General features: G+C 40.9%; 1 protein-coding gene across 1 annotated transcript; it reads left to right on the top strand.

Annotated features, from left to right (window-relative positions):
• Nucleotides 1-8844: 8844 nt before the first annotated feature.
• gpr78a (G protein-coupled receptor 78a) lies at nt 8845-22518 on the top strand. Its single transcript, XM_060924864.1, has 3 exons — nt 8845-9509; nt 11563-11676; nt 22281-22518. The coding sequence occupies exons 1-3, from the start codon at nt 8845-8847 to the stop codon at nt 22516-22518; spliced, it is 1017 nt and encodes a 338-aa protein (XP_060780847.1).
• Nucleotides 22519-26219: the final 3701 nt, after the last annotated feature.

The raw sequence follows: 26219 nt of genomic DNA, 5'->3' as shown, positions 1-26219 counted from the left end.
CACCACTGTAAATCCAATAAACACCAAAAGTTTGAGAACCCCTGCTGTAAGCTGGACAAAAATAAGTTTATGTTCACCTTCTGAAGCAGCTTTTACAGTAATTTTGCTTCTCTCTAGTCACGTCCCATGTACAAACACAACCTTGGAGGTGCTGTACAGTATTTATGCAGAAATATAGAAAATTCTAAAGGGTTCACAAAATTTCAAGCACCACTGCATGTGTGGGACTATGTATTTTTGTGTATGATAATTGTGAAACCATGATGTTGTGGGTTTTAATGCAATCAGTCACTACAGGCAGAGCAGTGAACTCCATGATATCGTCTATACAGTTATGTAATACATGCACTGTCCATTAATGCATGTCTTAAGTGCCTGTGCCTCTAGCATATTGTTGTGTAACATCCTCTGGGGATCCAGGGAAATGCATGAATGTTAAGGTTCCGTCTGTACTCTGAAGAGGTTTTTCAAAGTACAACCCTCAAATAACCACACACAGTCAACTTACATGGTTGAATGTTCATTAAGAAAGTGAGGCCCTAATTATGCTTCTAAATGCATTAAGACTGCATGAGAGAAGATCTGTGAGAGTAATCAAGTCCTCTAAAACACTGGAACATTTACTAGTACAAAATATGTAGCCTAAAAATGTAGACATGCAAATAGATTTATTAAAATACAAAAAGAAAAACAGTATGCATATATAACATATGAAAGTGTAATAAACCAACATTTATTTATTTAAAATACTTTTTATTACACTCTAAAAATGATTATGCTCTTATGTAGTTTGTACATGTTGATGTAATGCCCATGTTACTACAGTAAATTAAGTTACAGTAGTAAATGTACATATTTCTATTTAATGAGTTTAACAAAAACCTGTCATTATTATTGGTTTATATTTGTTGCACTTACAACATACACTATATTTTAGTAGAAACTGTCCTTAATTTAAATACATTGATACATGAATATTTTTTCCACTGTATATCTATATATAAGTGCGTGTTTGTGTATGTGGACGTGTATATCATTTTATTTCAGACCAAATACCAAAACAATACAGACATGCAGAGAAAATTATACATGTAGGGTTTTTAATGACAGATTATATATAGTAGTTGTTATATACTATAGCTGTGCAAAAACCCACCCACACAATGGACTTCCATCAGTCTGGGTCAACAGTGTTCCTTGTCAGCTGTGTAAATGATTTCATCCATATGACTGAAAAATAGCGTGCTATGAAAATACACACAGAAAGATGGCCAGTGATTAAATTTATAAATCAATGTCAAAGTAAATGCAGGCCAAAGAACTCCAGATAACCATGGTGATGAAATTCCTATTGCTCTTATTAACTTTGTATTGCTGAGAGTCATGTGTGAAACTTGGGCAATTCTTCTTCTTCTAATTTCAATTGCTATTCCTTCTCCTTAACCAAACTAACATTATTTTGATAAGCTAAAATAAATAATTAATCTTCCATGCTTTGGCAATGTTGATACAGTCATGTCAGTTATCATAAATTCTGAGAGAGAGCAAGACAGAGAGCGAGAGCAAGAGTGAGAGAAGGTATGGTGGTGCAGTGGTTAGCACTGTTGCCTCACAGTAAGAAGGTTCCAGGTTTGAACCTCATGGTTCTGTGTGGAGTTTGCATGTTGTCTATGTGGGTTTCCTTTAGGCGCTCCAGCTTCCCCCAAAGACATGCAGATTAGATAAAATACTCATCCACTGGGTTTGTACAAGATAGTGTATACTTAGTGCCAGTCCCAAGCCTGGATAGATTTGAAGGCCCAGTGTGAGATTAACATGAGCTATTAACATTCTGAAAATAAAGTAATTAAAAAGAGAGATTTATTAATATTTCACACTCACCTTAATCAAATCATTGGGGTGCTCTCCAGCGTAGACCTGTTGTACTATTAGTATATATCCTTCTCTTGGGAAGATACATATGCCGTTAATTTGATGTTTAAATAAAGTAATAAAATCCAATTATGTATAATCCTAGAATATTTTAAAGGTACCGTATATTCATGTTTCTGGGTGCAAGCTGCATAGTAAAGATACAGTATATACATACATACATACATACATACATACATACATACATAGATGTACACTGAATGCGGCATCAGAAATAAGAAAAAAGTGCAGTTTGGTACATTTATTTCTGAGTGTAACGATTATAATAACCATCATATAGTTATAACAGTATAGCCTTAACTCTGATTGACTGAAACATAGCTCTACATATTCCTGATAAAAAACATAGTACAATTTCTTTTAGTAGCCTACATTTTGTAAACACCATGTCTCGATTACACATTCAAATGTCACATATTTCCAACCGGGCGCACGTGAGTCAGAATGACCTGATTCAGCTCAGCAGCGCGTGACTACAGTGTGCAGGAAGCATACAAAATCTCCGCTGTGCACTTCACATTCCCGCAGTTCCCCTCACATGCTGGAGTATGAGCACCTGACATTTACATATAGTATACCTGCTGCAGTTTATTTTATTGCATGCTTGCAGAGTCATATCTTGCATATTGGTTTGTGCCGCTAAATTTGTGCCATTCTGATAATGAAACATTTGCATTAATTTTAATTAATCAATAAGGATTAATCCTCATAGTCCTATCTGCATATGCAAATTTTGTAAAAAGGAAACATGTACAGGATTTTATTGTAGGCTTTGATTTTCAAATAATAATTGCCATTATAATTGTGGTATAATGCATAACTGTTTGTTTATTCATAATTTATTTTATGTCAATCCTGAGACACCCGTGGTGCTGACCTCTTCTGCTCCTTGGACCTGCCTGATCCATCCTGATGCCCTACGTCTGGCTGGAGTCTCATCACATCGCTCCTGTGAAGGACGGCCCCATTATGGACAGTTGAAAGTCGCACTTGGAAGATGGCTCGGGACACTTACAGTAATGCATCTATGGCTGAGGACTACAATCGCCATGATAACTTTAGGACTGCAGTTGTCATGAACAGTTTTGCACTCAAGTTTCCATCAATAAACAGTTTATAACTTCAACAAAGCAAACTTCATGTCAAAACTATAATGATTTTCATGGTTACACAGTTATACTTTGTGACTATATAGGACACTATTATAGAAGCAAGTTATTTATAATCATGCTATTTGTTATCACCCAAATGAGGATGGATTCTCTTTTGAGTCTGGTTCCCCTCAAGGTTTCTTCCTTATGTCGTCTGAGGAATTTTTCTTTTCCTTGCCACTGTCACCACAGGCTTGCTCATCAGGGATAAATTAGGGATAAAATTAGCTCATGTTTAAAGTCTTGAATTTTCTGTAAAGCTGCTTTGTGACAATGTCTATTGTTAAAAGTGCTATACAAATAAACTTGACTTTATATTTAATTTTAATTTATAAGAATAATGTGTAAAGCTATGTATTGTGAAAGTGGAGCCTAACTGAATTTCAGAAGATTAAAGGATATATGCAGAACCTTTATTTTTAAATAAATTTCTGAGTGGATAGTATTTCCATCCTTGACTCTTGTATGCTGCAAAAATTATGGTGAAAGTAAGAAATACCGTTACCGACTTGTCCAACTAAGACTGATTTGACTTCATTGATTGTGGGTTGACTCTCATTAAAACAGGATGGGTGTTATAACTTATGCAACATACATGTACATGCATGCATTTTCACTGAGAAAACGCAAAAGGCTAACTAAATAATCAGATGAACTGAGACAATCACATTCTGAAGCAAATTAACCCATTTCACCCCATCGGTCACAATAGTGACCGTAAAAAATATTTTTATTTATAAGGCTATAAAAATGTTTCTAAGTGATTTTTCAATGCATTTTCACTAAATATTGAAATAATACAATGTTTGGATGAAATGTATGCAGTGTCACATGCTTTGAGTAAATTGTCACATGACCAGAGCTGTTTACTTCCTGGTTGCACCTTGAGAATAGGATGGCTGCCTCAAAGCTCCCAAAGAACAGGTTAGTAAAGTATGTTAAATAAACATAGGACAAAGATTTTTGGTACACATTATCTTTATGGTGTCTAGTAATGATATATGCATTTGCAATTACTCAAATTTGTTTTGTGTGTTTGCAGAATGAGTAAACATGTTAATGGTCACAATAGTGACCGGTGGGATAGCACGTTGTATCTAGGTGTACTTGTACTTCTATACATACAAAATCCTTGTGGTACCCAACTTTCTACTTTTTTCTTTCTTTTAGATTCACTTTGAGTGAAGTTCTTGATATGTTGGATGAAGGTGATTGCCCAGACAAGGCATGCAACATTGCAGTTATCCCTCAAAATGAGAAAGATGCCATTCTGAGTGATTGTGATAGTGATGGGTCAGATATGGACTATGAGGGGGACATGGGCCATTTGCCAACCAGGATGTTGAATGCAGATGCTGAACTTATGGGGACAGATGATGACAGGAACAACATTGATTATGAACTCCCCATCCCCCACCCCACTAGCTCTCCCTTACCACCTGGCCCTGTTGAAAATGAAGAGTACAGGGCCTCTACAAGCCATACCGGGCAGCCACAAAAGCCAAAGGCAAAGCTGCAGGTGATCAAAAAATAAAGATCGAGATAGGAACATTATCAGTCCTAATGGCCTAACCCTCCCCACTACCCCTTCTCTCCCATCCTCTATTGCTGAAGTGCCAAGGTCCTCTAACCACCAGAGGGGCCAGTCTGAGGAACCTCCAAGGTCCTCTAGCTGCCAGAGGGGCCAGTCTGAGGAACCTCCAAGGTCCTCTAGCCACCAGAGAGGCCAGTCTGAGGAACCCCCAGGGTCCTCTAGCTGCCAGAGGGACAAGTCTAAAGAAGCCCTAAGGTCTTCTACCACCAGAAGGACAAGTCTAAAGAAGCTCTATGGTCTTCTAGCCGCCAGAAGGACCAGTCAGAAGGTCCATGGACACAGCCAGAGGTGGTCAAAAATAAAGACAGTGTTCAAACGATCAAAGAGGCTGGCCACTACTACCATTCCTGAATACATAGTATACAGCCCAAATGCTGCTGAATGTTTCAAAACAAAGCTGTCCTGATCCAATGGATGTTTTCCTACTAATGTATCTGCCCACCCTAAGAAAGATCACTGTTGAAATGTCCAACCTCTACTCCACCCAGACCAAGGACAAGCAACTGGATATGAGTATGGATGAGCTCCTTACATTCTATGGGATCCTACAGCACTGTTCCAAGAAGACATATGCACTGGTCGCTCGACAGTGCTGTACATAATGAAAGCATTTCAAATGCAATGCGGAGAAATCGATTTGATGAAATAATGGCCTCACTACATTTTGTTGACAACACGAAGATCACCAAGGACCCATTTTTCAAGGTTAGGCCCATCTTCACCGAGCTTAACAAGTCATACAAAGTCATGCCATATCCAGAATGGTTGTCAGTGGATGAAAGCATGAGTCGATATTATGGCCGCCATGGATGCAAGCAATTCATAAAAGGCAAACCAATCCGTTTTGGTTATAAGATCTGGAGCCTTGCTTCGTCCAGTGGGTACATGCATCATATGGAGCCATACGGGGGACGCCACACACTCCTCCCAGAGACTGGGTTAGGCCAGGGGTCTAGTGTCATTCTCGGTCTTGCAGACCAAGGTGAGGTGCCTCAAGGTTGTAAATTCCACCACGAGAACCTCTTTACTTCCCTTGCACTCTTGGATGAGATGACGAAGAGGGGATATGGAAGCTGTGGAACAATGAGGGAAAACCGTCTCTTTGATGTTCCCTTCAAACCAAAGAGGGAATTCATGCAGTTACCTCGAGGAACCTCCGAAGTTCTAACGCAAGGAGAGAAGCTGCTGGTCCACTGGAAGGACAACAACATTGTCACTATAGCAACAAACATGGAGAAGAACTATACTGAGACAGTTGTCAAGCAATGGAATAAAGAGCGACGTGCCTTTGACCAAGTCCGACAACCACAATGCATCAAGCAATATAATGATCACATGGGAGGCGTAGACCTTCATGACCAATAGGCCTCAAGATATAGCATCACGATCAGGTCCAAGAAACAGTGGTGGCCCATCTTTGCATGGTCTCTCAACAGTGCCCTCGTAAATAGCTATTACTTTTACAGAGATGTTATGGGAGGGACCACTGACCAGCTCACCTGCTCACAGGTGGTGGCACAGTCTCTTATGCAAAGGTTTGGCACAAAGCCACTGAGCCATGGAAGGAGATCTCTACTGGCTGCTATTGTTCAAGATCAGGCAAGATATGACCAAGACTCTCACTGGCCAATCAACAAGGGGAATCGTTTCCTGAGATGCCATCTGTGTGATAAACGCACCACCTATGCATGTGAAAAATGCAAGGCGCCATTGCACATTGAGTGCTTTAAGATATACCATGGAAAATAGAAAAGAAGATAAAAGTGAATGTAAAGGGCTGAAAGTGCCAACAAACAAAGAATATTGAAGTCATCAAAGGGTGAGGCGGAGCACTACAACAGATTAACTGGTTTTTTTGGGGGGAAGAGGGTCAATTGAGTCAAGACAAACTATATGACAGTGGGACTGACAGATCAAGGTTCAGATCATTGATTGCTTTTGTTATCCATATACATGCAGGCCTCTGTCCTAAATGTTACCTTCATGTTCTATGTTACTGTAATGACAGTATGTCTGATTGTAGTTCAAAATAGTTATGCACAAACAAATTGAGCACTTTGTTCTGAAGCCTACCTCTTTATACCTGCGTCCAATCTGCCTTGGCAGAGAATATATTTTATTTTGTTTAATGAGGCCTCTACATGTGTATTTGTATTGTGTATGTGTATTCGACAGGGAACATCATTCCTAAATATTTTATGTTTAAATATAAATGTTTCAATACATGTCGCACTAAAGTAACACTGTTGCAAATTATATTCAAATTAAAAAAACAATATTAACATTTTTTGCCTTTGGTCTCAGTCTTCAAATTAGTGTTGGAAGTTCCAAGTTCCTCACCAAACACGCTATTTCAGTGATTGATGTTAGAATATTGAGCCATTTCACCCTTCTTTAAAACAAAAAAGCACTTTCAACACCTTTAATTGAGAATACAACACATTATCCCACTGGTCACAATTGTGACCAGTCATAAAACATACTTTTTCATCTACTTTTCCACAATTTTAAAAAAAAAATATTCTTGATTATTTCAAACGGTTACCAATGACACATGATTTGGATATTTTTATGTCTGGGAAAAATTTGGGATTAAATGGGTTAAATAATCTTATACCAGTAACTTAAACACACAAGTTACATGTGTTAAAAGCACTATACAAATAAACTTGACTTGACTATTAATCTAAATAGTACAGGTAAGCAACGTGTTGTTTTTGTTGTTTTTTTATCCAAATGAAAGTCGGAGCTTACCTGCCTGTGTTCTCGCTTCTTGAAGGCCGATCTTGTGGCCGATTATTTTGAAACAATCCGACTTTCAGTTGTTTGTTCAGTTCTCCGTTCATTCACTTCTTCCACGTAAGGGCAAGATGGCAGCGATATCCAGTTTAGAAATCAGGCGGCTGGTCCACTCATTCTCCATTCTCTCCATACTCTGCCATTACTGCTTGGCTCAGGCAATTACTAAAACCCGGGACAGAACAGGATGTCACTGGTTTTAGCAACAACCGTGGGGAGGTCACTGCCCGAGCGATATGCCCCATCCCATTCCGTCCTGGGTTTTACTGTACCAACAACCCTCGGCTCACTCCGGTAGAACTGGTGCAACTAAACTCACTTTCCTTTTAAAATAAATAAATAAATAAATAAATAAAATAAATGCTTTCCTTTTCTTGTAGTTTTATTTAAATTGTTGGTACTGCATCCTCTTTCAATACAGGCTTATAGCCAACACTCCTCAACAGATCAGAGGTTTCATACGAGTCTTTAGTAAAATGTACAGAGTAGAGAGACCACTTCATAGGCGCCCAATGTGCCCATGAACTTCTTGCAAAACGCGTCCAAATCTTTGCAGTTTGAACATTCTTGGGCCATGAATGTAACATAAATCCACTTTCTGTTGTGTTGCTGCACTGGTCAGCAACACATCTACGTGGCATGGTGATCTCATCTCATTTTCTCTAGCCGCTTTATCCTGTTCTACAGGGTCACAGGCAAGCTGGAGCCTATCCCAGCTGACTACGGGCGAAAGGCGGGGTACACCCTGGACAAGTCGCCAGGTCATCACAGGGCTGACACATAGACACAGACAACCATTCACACCTACGGTCAATTTAGAGTCACCACCTGCATGTCTTTGGACTGTGGGGGAAACCGGAGCACCCGGAGGAAACCCACGCAGACACGGGGAAAACATGCAAACTCCACACAGAAAGGCCTTCGCCGGCCACGGGGCTCGAACCCGGACCTTCTTGCTGTGAGGCGACAGCGCTAACCACTACACCACCGTGCTGCCCGGCATGGTGATAATTAGTTCAAAATGGATGGTGACGAGACCGATAGACTTCCTGCTGTGACGTTACGGACGTCAAGGTCATTCACTCAGACCGCTACCTATATAAATCACTTTAATCGTAAAAAATTACTATATTAGATTTATTGTTAATGCTTAAAACTATTCCTGTGCCATTCTTGAGGTCTCAAGGCAACAACAAGTGAGGCCATGGCTCTGCGTATCTGCTTTAATGAACTAGGATCAGCACACTGGACAGCGCTCCATGGTCTGTCTCTCAACACAAAATGCGCACTGCTGGAGAGAGAGAGAGAGAGAGAGAGAGAGAACACCCATGAGCGCATGAAGAACCGCCGGTAAGCACGAGCTGAGTCATGGGTTCATGGGACACGCTGCTGCTTGAGTGCGTCCTCGCCTCGGTAGCCGTCGTGTCTCTCTTATCCAACTCACTTGTGCTACTGTGTTTCTCTCGCAGCTCAGAGATCCGCGCCCGCGCGCCCGGACTTTTCATCCTCAACCTGTCCCTGTGCAACATCCTGTCCACCGTGCTCAATGTGCCCACAACGCTGCTCGCGCTCTCCAAGAACCAGAAACCATTCGGGGACTCACTTTGCCGTGCAGCGAGCTTTGCGGACATATTTCTGACTACAAATGCTATGCTGAGCATGGCTGCCCTGGGTGTGGACCGGTGGGCAGCTGTGGCGTTTCCGCTTACCTACTCAAGCAGGGTGAAGCACAAGCACGCCGCCCTGATGGTGTTTTACGCGTGGATGCACTCTCTGGCGTTGTCCACGGTGCCCGCACTTTTCTCGTGGACAGACTACAGCCCTGTGTACGCCTCGTGCACGGTGCACCTGCAGCAGAATGAACCCGGGTTCGCCGTTTTTACCGTGGTGTTTCACTGCACGAGCTTCGCGCTCACGCTGCTTGTCCTCTGCGTCACGTACCTGAAAGTTCTTCAAGTGGCGCGATTCCACTGCAAGAGGATTGACGTCATTACGGTCCAGACTCTTTTGGTGCTGGTTGACATTCATCCGAGGTATTAAATAAATAAATAAATAAATAAATAAATAATTTCCTTGACATATTTCACAAAAGAGGTCTGTTCCTTATCAGTTGTGTAAATGATCTAATTTATTTGACTGGATTATAACATCCATCCATCCATCCATCCATTATCTGTCGCCGCTTATCCTGTTCTACAGGGTCGCAGGCAAGCTGGAGCCTATCCCAGCTGACTATGGGTGGGAAGCTGGGTACACCCTGGACAAGTCGCCAGGTTATCGCAGGGCTGACATGGATTATAACATTTCATCTCATCTCATTATCTCTAGCCGCTTTATCCTGTTCTACAGGGTCGCAGGCAAGCTGGAGCCTATCCCAACTGACTATGGGTGGGAAGCGGGGTACATCCTGGACAAGTCGCCAGGTTATCGCAGGGCTGACATGGATTATAACATCTCATCTCAACTCATTATCTCTAGCCGCTTTATCCTGTTCTACAGGGTCACAGGCAAGCTGGAGCCTATCCCAGCTGACTATGGGTGGGAAGCGGGGTACGTCGCCAGGTTATCGCATGGCTGACATGGATTATAACATGCTAGGTTAAAAAAAAGAAAGAAAGAAGGACAGTGATTCAATTTATAGATCAGCATTAATTTAAATGCAGACCAAACTGTTCCAGATACACTGCATAACCATGATGATGATGATGATGACATTCCTTTTACAAATACTGTGTGAAACTTATTCTTATTCTTTGCATTACTGTTTCTTGTACTTAACCCACAGGTTCCCAAGCCTGGTACTGCAGAACCTCATATCCTTCACATTTTAGTGTTTATCCTGCTTCACACTGATTTCAACTCAGGAAAGGGTGTTAATTAGCTGGCGTGGGTTTCCCAAAAGCTTCTTAATGCTAAGAGCATCTTAACTAGGAGAGAGAGTGTTCATTGTGATGCTCACTCTACCATTTAACGATGATCTTTGTGCTACGATACTTTTGGGAAACTGAGGCCTGATTAGTTGAGTCATGAAGAATGTTTAACATTTTTTTCTTCAAACTTTTTTTCCTTTATGCTTTTCTCTGCTTGTTTCCAAACCGTCAGGTCTTTGTTAAAAACAAAGCTATGTAACATACTACATGCTCGGTAATGGGTAAGGTCTCAAGTGTAAGAAGAGCAGGTTGAAGATGGGAGGTATGGAAAGATCAGAGGCTCACAGTGACATCTTTATCTTTGTTGTGACCTTGGGTTGAAGGGATCTAGGTACAGTATAATTGTTAAGAGAAAGAGCTCTTCATTGTGAGAAGCTGTGTAAGAGTGTGAGTGGTGAACTGACTCTTGAGGAGACAAAACCTGGGTATGAACCTTCAATAAAAAATTTAAAGATTCAATAAAAATGTCTTCTCTCCTCCAAGTTTATGACTTATTGCATCTTTATTTAGGAGAAAACAAAAAATTAACTTTGCAATCCAACAACTGGTGTGGCAGAGCAGGGAAAACATTAAAATGTTCAGGATGGGTTGGGAACCTGCGACTTAACCAAACTAAAATTCTTTGGCAAATTTAATGCACTCATGTCAAGTACTAGCACCATTTCCAGAAACGTTGGGATATTTTCCAAAATGCAATAAACGCAAAAATCTGTGATTTGGATATTCACGTGAACCTTTATATGACAAAAGTCCAAAGAAAAGATTTTCAATCGTTTTACCGACCAACTGAACTGTATGTTTTAAAAATAAACGAAGTTAGAATTTGATGACTGTAGGCCAGTCACCACACAAATATTATTACTAGTGACGGTGCTGTGGCACTGATAAATTGTACACTGTAATTAAAGAATTCAATAATTGTTTAATCATGAAATGCATCTATAGAGTGCAGTAACTGTTAAAATAGACAATATAGGGACAACATGTACATAATAAATGGCCAACTCATTTTTATGTATTTCCTATTTGTTGCTTCCCTCAAATATTGTGAGATTTTTGACATAAAAACCATTTGGATAAAAAGAGATGTGATGTTCCAATCATTATGCTGCTTGTAACTATGGTGGTTTATGACGTGACCTTTTTAACTCAACAGTGTTAAACAAAGATGCTTAATGGAGCAGAAAAGAAGGAGACAGAGGGCTACCAAGAAAGTCTGCATATTTATTGGCTCTTTTGTGTTCTGCTTCACTCCGTACGTCATAACAAGGTATTAAATAAATTCTGTCGTTTTTTCTTGTTTAGAAGCCCTTTAAGTATATATTTACACTGGATATAAAAAAAAAGTGGCGGTCATGGGATCCTGAAAAACTGACCGAATGATGTAACGTGATTATCATTTTTAGCTGCCAGATCACGGGTTCAAATCACCACCTGGTGTACTGACAAAGGATTAAATAGTGGATAGATCAGCTGCTTCTAATATCCCTGCATGTTTGCTGTGCTGTGCCACTGAAGCATTACATAACACAGTAATCCCGGTGATTAATTGTATTGTATTAATATAGACCTTTAGCACTAGGCTGTACCATGCCTTTGTGGGAACCATGCCTTAGCTTGTTCTGGCGAGATACAGAGAATATTCACATGAAAAATAATTGGCATTGGTGATACCACTGCTATAGTGAAATAAATAACAGAAATAAATGCTAGGCAGCTACAACTATTTGTAAGGAGTTGTTCATCAAAGTTTAAGTTGGGATTAGTGAACTCATGTGGGTGTCACCAGGGCAGCAAAGAGACATAATTAGATTACAACATATAATGATTTTCCTAATAATGATGGTTTATTGACTTACTTGTAACAAAAAGGTACAAGTACTCATAAAACATTTGAAATTATTTTTATTTAAACTTTTGCTTAGACTGATTGCTGAGCATTAATGTTAAAGTAAATTAGGGATTAATCTGCAACAAACTATTTTTATCCAAAGCAACTGTATCACAATATTGTTGCTCCTGCTGTTCTTTTTAATATGTATCAGGGCACAAACTATCTTAGCTCTATGTACAGAGGTATTTTATTGTCTCTATTTTGCTCTGCGATCCTGGAGGATTTAAACTTTTGTCCCACTATATACTGTACATTTACTGTGTATGGCTTGAATAGAAATGTGTCACTAGATGTATGTAGATTTAACGTAATAAATAAGTAGATTGGGTGTACCCCGATTCCAAAAAAGTTGGGGCAAAGTATAAATTGTAAATAAAAACGGAATGCAATAATTTACAAATCTCAAAAACTGATATTGTATTTACAATAGAACATAGACAACATATCAAATGTCGAAAGTGAGACATTTTGAAATTTCATGCCAAATATTGGCTCATTTGAAATTTCATGACAGCAACACATCTCAAAAAAGTTGGGACAGGGGCAATAAGAGGCTGGAAAAGTTAAAGGTACAAAAAAGGAACAGCTGGAGGACCAAATTGCAACTCATTAGGTCAATTGGCAATAGGTCATTAACATGACTGGGTATAAAAAGAGCGTCTTGGAGTGGCAGCGGCTCTCAGAAGTAAAGATGGGAAGAGGACCACCAATCCCCCTAATTCTGCACCAACAAACAGTGGAGCAATATTAGAAAGGAGTTCGACAGTGTAAAACTGCAAAGAGTTTGAACATATCATCATCTACAGTGCATAATATCATCAAAAGATTCAGAGAATCTGGAAGAATCTCTGTGCGTAAGGGTCAAGGCTGGAAAACCATACTGGGTGCCCGTGATCTTCGGGCCCTTAGACGGCACTGCATCACATACAGGCATGCTTCTGTATTGGAGATCACAAAATGGGCTCAGGAATATTTCCAGAGAACATTATCTGTGAACACAATTCACCGTGCAATCCGCCGTTGCCAGCTAAAACTCTATAGTTCAAAGAAGAAGCCGTATCTAAACATGATCCAGAAGCGCAGACGTCTTCTCTGGGCCAAGGCTCATTTAAAATGGACTGTGGCAAAGTGGAAAACTGTTCTGTGGTCAGACGAATCAAAATTTGAAGTTCTTTATGGAAATCAGGGACGCCGTGTCATTTGGACTAAAGAGGAGAAGGACGACCCAAGTTGTTATCAGCGCTCAGTTCAGAAGCCTGCATCTCTGATGGTATAGGGTTGCATTAGTGCGTGTGGCATGGGCAGCTTACACATCTGGAAAGACACCATCAGTGCTGAAAGGTATATCCAGGTTCTAGAGCAACATGTGCTCCCATCCAGACGACGTCTCTTTCAGGGAAGACCTTGCATTTTCCAACATGACAATGCCAAACCACATACTGCATCAATTACAGCATCATGGCTGCATAGAAGAAGGGTCCGGGTACTGAACTGGCCAGCCTGCAGTCCAGATCTTTCACCCATAGAAAACATTTGGCGCATCATAAAACGGAAGATACGACAAAAAAGACCTAAGACAGTTGAGCACCTAGAATCCTACATTAGACAAGAATGGGTTAACATTCCTATCCCTAAACTTGAGCAACTTGTCTCCTCAGTCCCCAGACGTTTACAGACTGTTGTAAAGAGAAAAGGGGATGTCTCGCAGTGGTAAACATGGCCTTGTCCCAACTTTTTTGAGATGTGTTGTTGTCATGAAATTTAAAATCACCTAATTTTTCTCTTTAAATGATACATTTTCTCAGTTTAAACATTTGATATGTCATCTATATTCTATTCTGAATAAAATATGGAATTTTGAAACTTCCACATCATTGCATTACGTTTTTATTTACAATTTGTAGTTTGTCCCAACTTTTTTGGAATCGGGGTATGTGCATGCATGTGTGCAATTAAAAACCCATTAACACTTTTCAGCATTGGTTTACCTATGAACAGTATATGACAAACATTTATATTGGCAACTGCAATAAATTACTTTAGGTGAGGATTAAATAAGGAATAAAACATCTGTGGATATGCTGTTATAGGATTATAGGACAATACTCAATGATAGGATGGGAGGTTGATTATTTTCTCATAACTGCACATCCTGACATGTTTTACTCCTCTTATACCACAGCAATCTGCCAATGCCAAGATTTTTTTTATTTATTAAAGAATGATGTCATACTTTTTGTCCATTTATAGTTACATTTAATGTCATGGAACATCTGTGAAACAAGTTTCATGCAGCCTTCCAGTGTCAGATAACTTAAAGTTATTGCTTTAGGTCTGATTGTTACAAAGTGCCGACACTGGAGGCTCCAAAAATTCTTGATACATACAGAAAGCATATCAAGGACTAAAAAAAAACTTTATGTGGCATATCCACAATGTGAATGAGTTGTTAGAAACGATGTTAGAAATGAATGTATATAGTTTTTATTAATATTTTATTTAACAATTATTCACTGAGCTTGAGGCGGATAATTGTTTTAGTATAAATACACAGGTGATTATTTTAAAAAATCATTTATTTCAAACTTCAAAAGCAGCATGCAAATGTAATGCATGCAAACTTGTGTCACTTATCTACACCAAGTCACATAAAATACTTTGTTTTGAAATCGATAAAATAAATCACAATTCCACCTTACCCTTGAATAGTTTTAGACCAAACTTCATAGCATCTTTAGTGTTTTTAGGAACAGCATTTTCTTTCATAATTTGTAATTCTTCCTCTTTTACGGTGACAAAGCGATTGAGCGCCATTTTGCCGAGTCACTTGAGGTGATTGTAGAGGCCAAAGTACAGTTCATAGTGTTCGTCAATGTGATTAAAAAATATGTGTTAAAAAGATAAATAATTTCATTTAGAAGTTCATTAATAGTTAAAATGTTAAAACCATACGAGAATTAATGTGTGATGTGATTTGGTACATATTGGTAAAATTATGTACTGCCTCCTTAAGAACAGGCTTACGCCAGCTACGTTGAATTGATTTTGAGAACTGAGTTTTATCTTGAGAGCTGTGGAAGCAAACGGTTTCCTTACCTGCTACTGCTACTATTCCTACTTTTTTGCTTAGCCATTAGAACAAGTGTATTAGCCAACTCACATTCATTTTTGTAAGTCTGAAACCGAGAAAAAAATGGAGATCTTTTTATTTTCAACAACGTTTCTGAAGTGGACTTTTGTTGAACTGGGCTAACGGACACTGCTTATGGAACTAGTTGCTAGCAATAACGTGGTCAGAGTAAGCCATTGCAAATATCTCAAGACTTCAAACCTCTACATTAGTAAGAAAACCAGCTTGACATTGGACAAGAAGCCTTTTGGAGAGGTTTGTGGAAAGTGGAACATGAATGACGATTCAACGAGGGACCTGAATGACTTTCTCAATTAGCCTATCAGGCACGGTGTTTGTGGCTTGTGAGTACCAGGTGGATAGTTAGCTAACGATTCCAACGAGTCTCATCTTCGCTGCTTCGTGACTGTTGCAAGTAGAACCCCGTAAAAACCGGAATGACTGATTATCAAAGCAATCATGACGGAGACAGGAACAGAAGCCATGGTAAGCCTAACTGAAAACCTAACTGAGGAAAAGCGAATGGTTAAACCAACAAGAAAAGCTCTGGAACATAATCTGCAAACGAAAATAAGCTCGTGAAGAGCCATACTAGGCCAACTCACTGAGAAAAAGAATGAAATGCATGCTGTAATTGATGATGATGCAAATGTGGAAATTATAGAAAAGGACTGGTTGGCCAAATATGAAACACTGATAAAGGAATTCAGTAAAATAAATGAGCATGTTAAAGACCTATTCTGCCAGATTGAACGTGTAGAGAATATGAACACAGATCAAAGGGACTGGTTTGTGCCAAGAAATAGTGAGCACAGAGAATTTGTGCAAAAAGTGAATACATGGATACAGGATGCAGTGCTACGCCGAGAAGAGGCTAACAAGGTTAGTGATGAGATACAGCCTGAAGATAGTGTCAGTCACATCTAAGAAGTATAGAAAATCTAAGTCTGTCTCTACTACTTCTGCAACATCGTCAGCTCGTGCCGAACGCTTAAAGGTAGAATTAGAAAGAGCCGCTCTGTTAGCCAAGTCAGCTACATTGAGAAGAAAACAGACTTTAGAAGAACACAAACTACAGCTCAAGGTTGAAAAGGAAGAGTTGGAGTTACAAGCAGGGCTTGCTGCAAATGATGCACAATTAGCTATGCTAAGAAAATATGGAGGTTCAGAGGTGTCAGGCAGAACCAGAAGCAGTAGAGTGGATGTACTAATGTCTACTCTAAGGAAGCGTGATGTCAGCCGCAGTAAGAGTGGTGTAGCCAGTAGTAGCACTCAGCATAGCCACACTAGTGGAAGAGATGCAGATGCGATACAAGCTCCCGTCAACTCATTAGACAATTCTGTGAATACAGAGAATCTGGTTATTGTCATGCAACGCCAAAATGACATCACTGAAAGCCTAATAAAGCAACAAAGGCTCTCTACATTGCCATCACCGAACACTCCTGTTTTCAAGGGAGATCCGTTAGAATTCAGTCTCTTCATGAGAGCCTTCGAACACCGTGTAGAGAGCAAGACTGAAAATAGCAAAGACTGGCTTTACTACCTAGAACAGCACACAAATGGACAGCCTAATGACTTCGTGTGCAGCTGCTTTCACATGGACCCAGATCAGGGCTACCCAGAAGGAACGATTTGGTGATAAATATAAGATATCCATGGCATACCTTGACAAGGCTTTAAACTGGCCCACCATTAAAACAGATGACACCAAGGCACTTGAATCCTATGCCCTCTTTCTAACAAGCTGTAATAATGTAATGGCAGATCTAGAGTACTTAGAAGAGATGGAAAATGCTGCTAACATGTGCACAATCATCGCAAAGCTCCGATACAGGCTGAGAGAGAGATTCAGGAGTGTTGCCATAGACATTCAGAAAAAGCAAGATCGTAGGATGAGGTTCAAAGATGTAGTGGCATTTGTCAACATACAGGCCGAGATGGCATCACACCTTGTGTTCGGCGAAATCTCAGGGCAAACAAAACGCCAGACAGAAAAGTCAAGTGGAAAGAAAAACATCACAACACTAGCCACTGAAGTAACAGTGCAGAAAGCCGAGAAAGGTGCTGCTAGTGCTGGGAACAAGAAAGCTCAGGAGAAGGGAACAAACGTGAACAAGGCCTTCATAAAACCAAGTATCTTCTGTCAGGGAGATCATACCATGGAACAGTGCAAAAAACTTCAAAAAACGTTGCACAAGGAAAAGCTTGAGTTCCTTAAGAGCAAAGGACTTTGCTTCAGTTGTCTTAAAGGTGGACATATGAGTAAGGCCTGTGAAGAAAAGAAGAGCTGTCAGATATGTTCAGCAACACACCCTATGCTCTTACACATAAGACAGAAAACTAAAGACTTACCAAATGAAGAGGCTTCAAAGGAGGAGCCAAAAGAGGAGTCTCCAAGGGAAGAGCAAACCGTTGTCAGTGGATTCGTGGATGCTGGGGACGCAGGCTCGCAGACTGGGGCCGGGGGTACAGGTAGTGTCCTCGCCATCGTTCCTGTGAGAGTAAAGGCAAAGAAAGGCAACAAGGTACTGACCTGTTATGCATTCCTGGATCCAGGGAGTAACACCTCCTTCTGCACGAACAAGCTGGCAAACGACCTTCACCTGCAAGGAAAAAATGTGAACATCCTACTTACCACTATGGGAGACCAAAAGACAGTCTCTTGCAAAGCTGTACCAGACCTAGAAGTGAGTAGCCTAGAAGGTGACAACTTTATTGAGCTCACAGGGGTTTTCGCACAAAAGGCTATCCCTGCGAATAAAGAAAACATTCCAACTCAAGAAGACGTGGATAGGTGGCCACATCTACAAGGCATACGAATCCCATCAATCAACGCAGATATCGGTCTTCTGATTGGGACAGATGTGGCAAAGGCTTTGGAGCCAGAAGAGGTAATCCGAAGCATTAAGGATGGGCCGTATGCAGTACGCACAGCTTTGGGATGGACAGTAAATGGACCGCTGCGTGAGAACATCAGAAGTTGGACAAAGAATGGGTACCCGCAAATCCAGACGAATCGGATCTCAGTGGCTCGACTTGAATTGTGGACTCAGCAATTCAAGTATGACTTTCCTGAGAATGCTCAAGGAGAGCAGTCGGAAATGTCTAAGGAAGACCAACTGTTTATGGACAGAGTCTCAGAATCAGCGAAGCTGGTCAACAGCCACTACTCTATTGGTTTGCCATTGAAGAACAAGGATGTGAAAATGCCCAACAACAGAGCAGCGACAAAACAGCAAGTGCTCAACATAAAAAAGAAGCTTCTGAGAAATCAGACATTCAGGGAGGACTACATCAGCTTCATGAATGATGTGATAAACAAGGGCTACGCTGTAAGAGTCCCAGATCAAGAACTGTGTAGATTAAGAACAGGCTGAGACGATGCTATGCCAGAACATCTTGCACAACAATGGACTGAGTGGATGGAAGAGCTTCAACAGCTCACCGACTTTGGAGTGGATCGGTGCTTCAAGCCACCAGAGTTTGGAAAAGCAGTGCAGGCTCGGCTGCGTCACTTCTGTGACGCGAGCGAAATAGGCTATGGTACTGTCACTTATCTAGTCCAGGAGAACAGCAGCAATCAAATACACTGCTCATTCGTCTTGGGAAAGGCAAGGGTTGCCCCTCTCAAGCCCACAACTATCCCACGATTGGAGCTGACGGCGGCTGCCTTAGCTGTGAAGGTGGATGTCATGCTGCAGAAAGAACTACAGTTGCCACTGTCAGACTCCAAGTTTTGAACAGACAGCACCGCCGTGCTCAAGTACATAGCGAACGAGAACATCAGGTTTAAGACATTTGTGGCGAACAGGATTACCATAATCTTACAAGCGTCAAAAGTGCAGCAGTGGAGTTATGTCAATACACAGTTGAATCCAGCTGATTATGCTTCCAGGGGGCAAAGGTTGAGCATTTTCATGAAGAACGAAGTCTGGATCGCAGGGCCTGTCTTCCTTAGCAAACCAGAAAAGGAATGGCCAGAGAAGCATGATCATCTGGAGGAGCTTACAACGGAAGATCCTGAGGTCAAGAAAGGCATACTCATTAATGCTACAATAGTAGAAGAAAGCACTGATGCAATGCAACAATTAATCCAATACTACTCGTCATGGATGCATCTCAAGAAGGCGGTGGCATGGCTCACTCGAATCAAGGGAGCCCTGGTGGACCTGTTAAGGAAGAGAAAGGAGATTAATGGATTGTACAGCGACCAACAACATGAACATGGAGATGTTGAGCTACAAAAAGAGTCTCAAACAGACTTACCTGACTGTGGACGATCTGCGACGTGCTGAGCTGGATATCATCAGCCACTGTCAGCAAAGGAGCTTCCAGGAGGAAATTTCCGCTCTTCAGAGAGAGGACCCCATCAAGAAGAGTAGTCATATCTTCAGACTGAATCCGCAACTTCAAGAAAGAATTCTTCACGTTGGAGGGAGGCTCAGTCGAGCATCCATGCCAGCCGAAGCCAAGCACCTGATGATCCTCCCTAAATACCATCATGTGGCTGATATGATTCTCCAAGATGTACATGAGCGGCTGGGACACAGTGGACGTAATCATGTCTTGTCTCATGTCTCAAAGGTACTGGATTATCGATGCTCTCTCTTCAATCAGAAGAATGCTGTCTCAGTGTACTATCTGTCGAAGACAACATGGCGCATCAGGCACACAAATGATGGCGGACTTACCAAGAAACAGAGTCTTGCCAGACGAACCACCATTCACTAGAACCGGAGTGGACCCATTTGGGCCATTCAACATAAAACGTGGAAGGTCATCTGTAAAAAGGTATGGTGTGATATTTACCTGCCTCGCAAGTCGTGCAGTCCACATAGAAATGGCATCGTCTTTGGAAACAGACTCCTTTATTTACGCTCTGCGACGCTTCATTGCAAGAAGAGGTCAAGTAAAGGAAATGTGATCCGATAATGGGACCAACTTTGTTGGAGCTGATTGTGAGCTCAGAAAGGCTATAAAGGAGTGGAATACTTCACAGATCGAGAACAGCTTGCTCCAACGTGACATCAAATGGATATTCAATCCACCATCCTGATCCCACCATGGAGGGGTGTGGGAGAGAATCATTCGCTCCATCAGGAAAATCATGGGTGCTACACTGAGAACAAAGCTTAGACGAGGAAGGTCTGCAGACGTTCTTCTGCGAATGTGAGGCGATTCCGAATAGCAGGCCTATTACCATGCCTTCCAATGATATTAATGATCTGGAAGCCCTCACCCCACAGCACTTGCTGCTACTCAAGACTAACCCCAACTTACCACCAGGGCTCTTCCAGAAGGATGATACTTACACATGTAAAAGATGGAGGCAAGTCCAGTACATGAGTGATCTATTCTGGAAGCGCTGGGTCAAGGAGTATCTGCCTCAACTCCAGCAAAGACAGAAATGGAACCATCCATCACGGAACTTCATCCCAGGAGATGTAGTCTTGATTGTCGACAAATCAGCACCCAGGGGATCATGGCTGATGGGAAGAATTGTTAAGACTATGGAGGACGAGCATGGAATGGTCCGCAAGGTTCGAGTCAAGACAAAGACGAATGAACTTGAGAGGCCGATAACCAAACTCTGCTTACTTCAAGAAGCAGTATGAGAAGGACTGTTAGTGATCTGAGTTTTACTCAGAAGAAAGATGTTTAAGATGAAAAACATTCACCAGATAAGTTGTAATTGTTTCTAGGATAGAAAGCAATTATGGGCCGGGTATGTAGAGGCCAAAGTACAATTCATAGTGTTCATCAATGTGATTAAAAAATATGTGTTAAAAAGATAAATAATTTCATTTAGAAGTTCATTAATAGTTAAACCATACTAGAATTCATGTGTGATGTGATTTGGTACATATTGGTAAAATGATATACTGCCTCCTTAAGAACAGGCTCACGCCAGCTACGTTAAGTTGATTTTGAGAACTGAGTTTTATCTTGAGGCGGCACGGTGGTGTAGTGGTTAGCGCTGTCGCCTCACAGCAAGAAGGTCCAGGTTCGAGCCCCGTGGCCGGCGAGGGCCTTTCTGTGTGGAGTTTGCATGTTCTCCCCGTGTCTGCGTGGGTTTCCTCCGGGTGCTCCGGTTTCCCCCACAGTCCAAAGACATGCAGGTTAGGTTAACTGGTGACTCTAAATTGAGCGTAGGTGTGAATGTGAGTGTGAATGGTTGTCTGTGTCTATGTGTCAGCCCTGTGATGACCTGGCGACTTGTCCAGGGTGTACCCCGCCTTTCGCCCGTAGTCAGCTGGGATAGGCTCCAGCTTGCCTGCGACCCTGTAGAAGGATAAAGCGGCTACAGATAATGAGTTTTATCTTGAAAGCTGTGGAAGCAAACGGTTTTCTTACCTGCTACTATTCCTACTTTTTTGCTTAGCCATTAGAACAAGTGTATTAGCCAGCTCACATTCATTTTTGTAAGTCTGAAACCGAGAAATAAAACGGAGATCTTTTTATTTTCAACAACGTTTCTGAAGTGGACTTTTGTTGAACTGGGCTAACGGACACTGCTTATGGAACTAGTTGCTAGCAATAATGTGGTCAGAGTAAGCCATTGCAAATATCTCAAGACTTCAAACCTCTACAGTGATTGTTGAGAAATAGTCCAAATTTCTCGACTAATGAGCATGTGGTTTTCTATAAATCACCTGCATATTTATACAAATAGTATTTAACACCTATGACATTCTGATAAAATCAAGACTTTAAAAGTTCTGTGGTTTAAAGTGCAAATAAAATACATCAGTGTCTGTGCTATGGTATATCATCCATAGGAGCTCTAAAAACAGATTAATCTCTCTCTCTCTCTCTCTCTCTCTCTGTCTCTCTCTCTCTCCCCCAGACTGACGGAACTGATTCCATCAGTGCAGATCAACCCACAGTGGGGAGTCATCAGTAAATGCCTGGTGTACAGCAAGGCTGCAATGGATCCTTTTGTCTATTCCTTGCCACGACAAGAATACAGAAAGGCACTCATTGGAATGACTAATACACTTTCAGGATGCAAATATTCCTCCTCCTCTGACCACAACAATACCTCATACGCAGAAAATGATAGTAATATGCAGAGGGTGAGCTGAATACTCACACTCTGGAGAAAAAGAAGGAAATTGGAACAACACACTATCCTTTAATCTGCATGTAAAAGTCAAATATGCAAACACATACAACATACGCCATTGTTTTTTTTTCCAGCATAATCTCTATCTTCTGCATCAACAACATAAGTGGTTATGTTTTCTTGTTAAAAGGTTTTGTGGTGTTCATGAGTGATCGGATGAAACTAAGGCACTGTGTTTGTGTTGGTAATTCAATGGAACATTCAGAAGGAAACTAAAAGGAAAGAATGCCTAAATTCTTTCCTTTGAAAAAATGGTCCCATCTCTGAAAGAACAAATGATCCAAATTTGGAAAAACTTTCAAATCAGAACATATGTTCTGCATTAATGTTTAATAACTACCGTATGCCACAGCACTGTTGAATTCTCAAATCTGATTGGTCAGAAGGTGGTTCTCTGTAATATGAAAAGCTGATTTTTTTTGTCTTATTACTAGTGCATCTCAAACAATTAGACTATCGTGAAACAGCTCGTTTTTTCATAATTTAATTCAAAATGGTAAACTTTCATATATTCTATATTCATTACATGTAAAGTGAAATATTGCAAGCCTTTTTTGTTTTAATTTTGATTATTATGGCTTATAGCTCATGAAAATCAGAAATCCAGTATCTCAAATTATTAGAATATTTCCTAAGATCAATCAACAAAAGATTTCCAATCCAGAAATGTCCAACTTCTGAAAATGATGTTCATTTATACACTCAGTACTTGGTTGGGGCTCTTTACCATGAATTACTGCATCAATGTGGCGTGGCATGGAGGTGATCAGCCTGTAACACTGCTGAGGTGTTATTGAAGCCCAGGTTGCTTTCATAGTGGCCTTCAGCTCATCTGTATTTTTGGGTTGGGTGTTTCTCATCTTCCACTTGACAATACCTCATGGATTCTCAATGGGGTTCAGGTCAAGTGAATTGGCTGGCCAATCAAGCACAGTAATATCATGGACAGCAAACCATTTGGTAGTAGTTTTGATACTGTGGGCAGGTGCTCAGCCCTGCTGCAAAAAGGAAATTGGCATCTCCATAAAGCTTGTCAGCAGATGGAAGCATGAAGTGCTCTAAAATCTCCTGGTAGATGGCTGCGTTGACTTTGGACTTGATAAAACACATTGGATCAACACCAGCAGATGACATGGCACCCCAAATCATTAGAGACTGTGGAAATGTCATACTGGGCTTCAAACACCTTGGATTCTGTGCATCTCCAAATGAAATGCAAAATTTACTTTCATCTGAAAAGAGGACTTTGGACCACTGAGCAACAGTCTAGTTATTTCTGTCCTTAGCCCAGGTAAGATGCTTCTGACATTGTCTCTGGTTCAGAAGTAGCTTGATATGCAACAGTTGTAACCCGTTTCCTGAAGATATCTGTGCATGGTGGCTCTTGATGCACTGACACCAGTCTCAGTCCACTCCTTGTGAAGCTCTCCCAAGTTCTTGAATCGACTTTTCTTGACAGTCCTCTCAAGACTTTCCCTGTTGCTTGTGCACCTTTTCCAGCCAGCCTTTTCAGCAATAACCTTCTGTGGCTTACCCTCCTTGTGGAGGGTGTTGTTTTATTCTTTACATAATAACTGCTCTCAAATTTTTATTATAGTGCATTTTAAGCTGAGTTTTCATCTCAGAAAGTTTCTAATTCATTTCAGTACAGGGAAATGCCAATACATTTTTATTTTTGGTTATGGCACATACCAGTATGTATAATAAAGTCTCTGTAGATAGATAAAAGTGGATTCCTTTAATTGTTACCCATTCCCAAACATTGTCTCTTTCTACAAAGTGAAGTGTACTGAAGATGTGGTTTACTTTTTTTTGGTGCTCCATACATGAAGGCAGTATACTTGTAATAAACTTGGCACAATTTAACAGGCTGATACACATGTATGAATGAATCATTGGTATTAATATGAATCAGTGAGGCCATTTTGTGCCAGTGGCCAGCATTTGTTCTTCTTGCACAGACACATGACTGTAATCTGAGCCATAATGACCATAATCTCTGCAGGTTCTATTAATGGTGCTGCTACCATGATCATCGTCATTCTTCTTCTTAGCACCTGCTTTCAAACACATGCCAAAGCTTCATTCTGTGGGTGTTCCAAATAGCATTTACAGTATAGATTGTGTTATGAAATTATAAGTGTTTTATTTGATTGATTGAGCCATTAAATTTTACTCAATTCAGTAGCCCAAATTATGGCTGTTTCTTTACCCCTGACACACTTTTCCTCTGCTGTAGAAGATTACACTCATCAGGCTGGCCACACTTCCTGAATGTTATAGAGGATGTGCTGACAAGTAAAATGCTACCACACTGTGCATTGTGTGTATATATTCCATCCACCCATCCACTGTCCATAACTGCTTACTGTATCTTGTGCAGGGTCACAAGCAAGCTGGAGCCTATCCCAGCTGACTATGGGCAAGAAGCGGGGTACACCCTGGACAAGTCGCCAGATCATCATAGGGCTGTGTGTATATATTAATACAAATAATTTGCATACATCAGTAAAGTGTATTAGAAGAGGACTATGAAAACTGAAAATATTGTTTAGATACTTATCCTGTTCATCTGGATTCCAGCCAAAAATTATTTTTATTGGACAGACACTTTTAACCAAAGTGATTAACAAGTATGCAATCCAAGCACAGAACTAAGTGGGTGAGGGTCAAGAGCTTTACCCAAGAGCCCGTCACTCACTGCCAACCCTGAGATTTAAACTCATAATCTTTCAGTAAATGGTCATATAGGCATCAACCACTTTAATAACACAACATCTCATCTCATCTCATTATCTCTAGCCGCTTTATCCTTCTACAGGGTCGCAGGCAAGCTGGAGCCTATCCCAGCTGACTACGGGCGAAAGGCGGGGTACACCCTGGACAAGTCGCCAGGTCATCACAGGGCTGACACATAGACACAGACAACCATTCACACTCACATTCACACCTATGGTCAATTTAGAGTCACCAGTTAACCTAACCTGCATGTCTTTGGACTGTGGGGGAAACCGGAGCACCCGGAGGAAACCCACGCGGACACGGGGAGAACATGCAAACTCCACACAGAAAGGCCCTCGCCGGCCCCGGGGCTCGAACCCAGGACCTTCTTGCTGTGAGGCGACAGCGCTAACCACTACACCACCGTGCCGCCTTATAACACAACATTTAAAAAGAAAAACATGCAGATACAGGTCAAGCTCTTCAGGTAATGTTTATATCAAACATCAGAATGGGGGGAAAATGTGATCTCAGTGACTTTGACCATAGCATGGTTGTTGGGCTGGTTTGAGTATTTCAGAAATTGCTGATTTCCTGGGATTTTCATGCACAACACTCTCTGTGGTTTACACAGAATGAGCCAGACTACTTTGAGCTGACAGGAAGTCACTAGTAACTCATCACTCTTTACAACAGCAGTGAGCAGAAAAGCATCTCAGAACACCAAACATGGTGAACCTTGTAGCAGGTAGCCTACAGTGGTGCTTGAAAGTTTGTGAACCCTTTAGGATTTTCTATATTTCTGCATAAATATAACCGAAAACATCATCAGATTTCCACACAAGTCCTAAAAGTAGATAAAGAGAACCCACTTAAACAAATGAGACAAAAATATTATACTTGGTCATTTACTTATTGAGGAAAATGATCCAATATTAC

The sequence above is a fragment of the Neoarius graeffei genome, chromosome 7, assembly GCF_027579695.1.
Source record: "Neoarius graeffei isolate fNeoGra1 chromosome 7, fNeoGra1.pri, whole genome shotgun sequence".
Lineage (NCBI taxonomy): Eukaryota > Metazoa > Chordata > Actinopteri > Siluriformes > Ariidae > Neoarius > Neoarius graeffei.
Note: the sequence above shows the minus strand (reverse complement) of the source record. Positions and strands in the feature narration are given on the sequence as shown.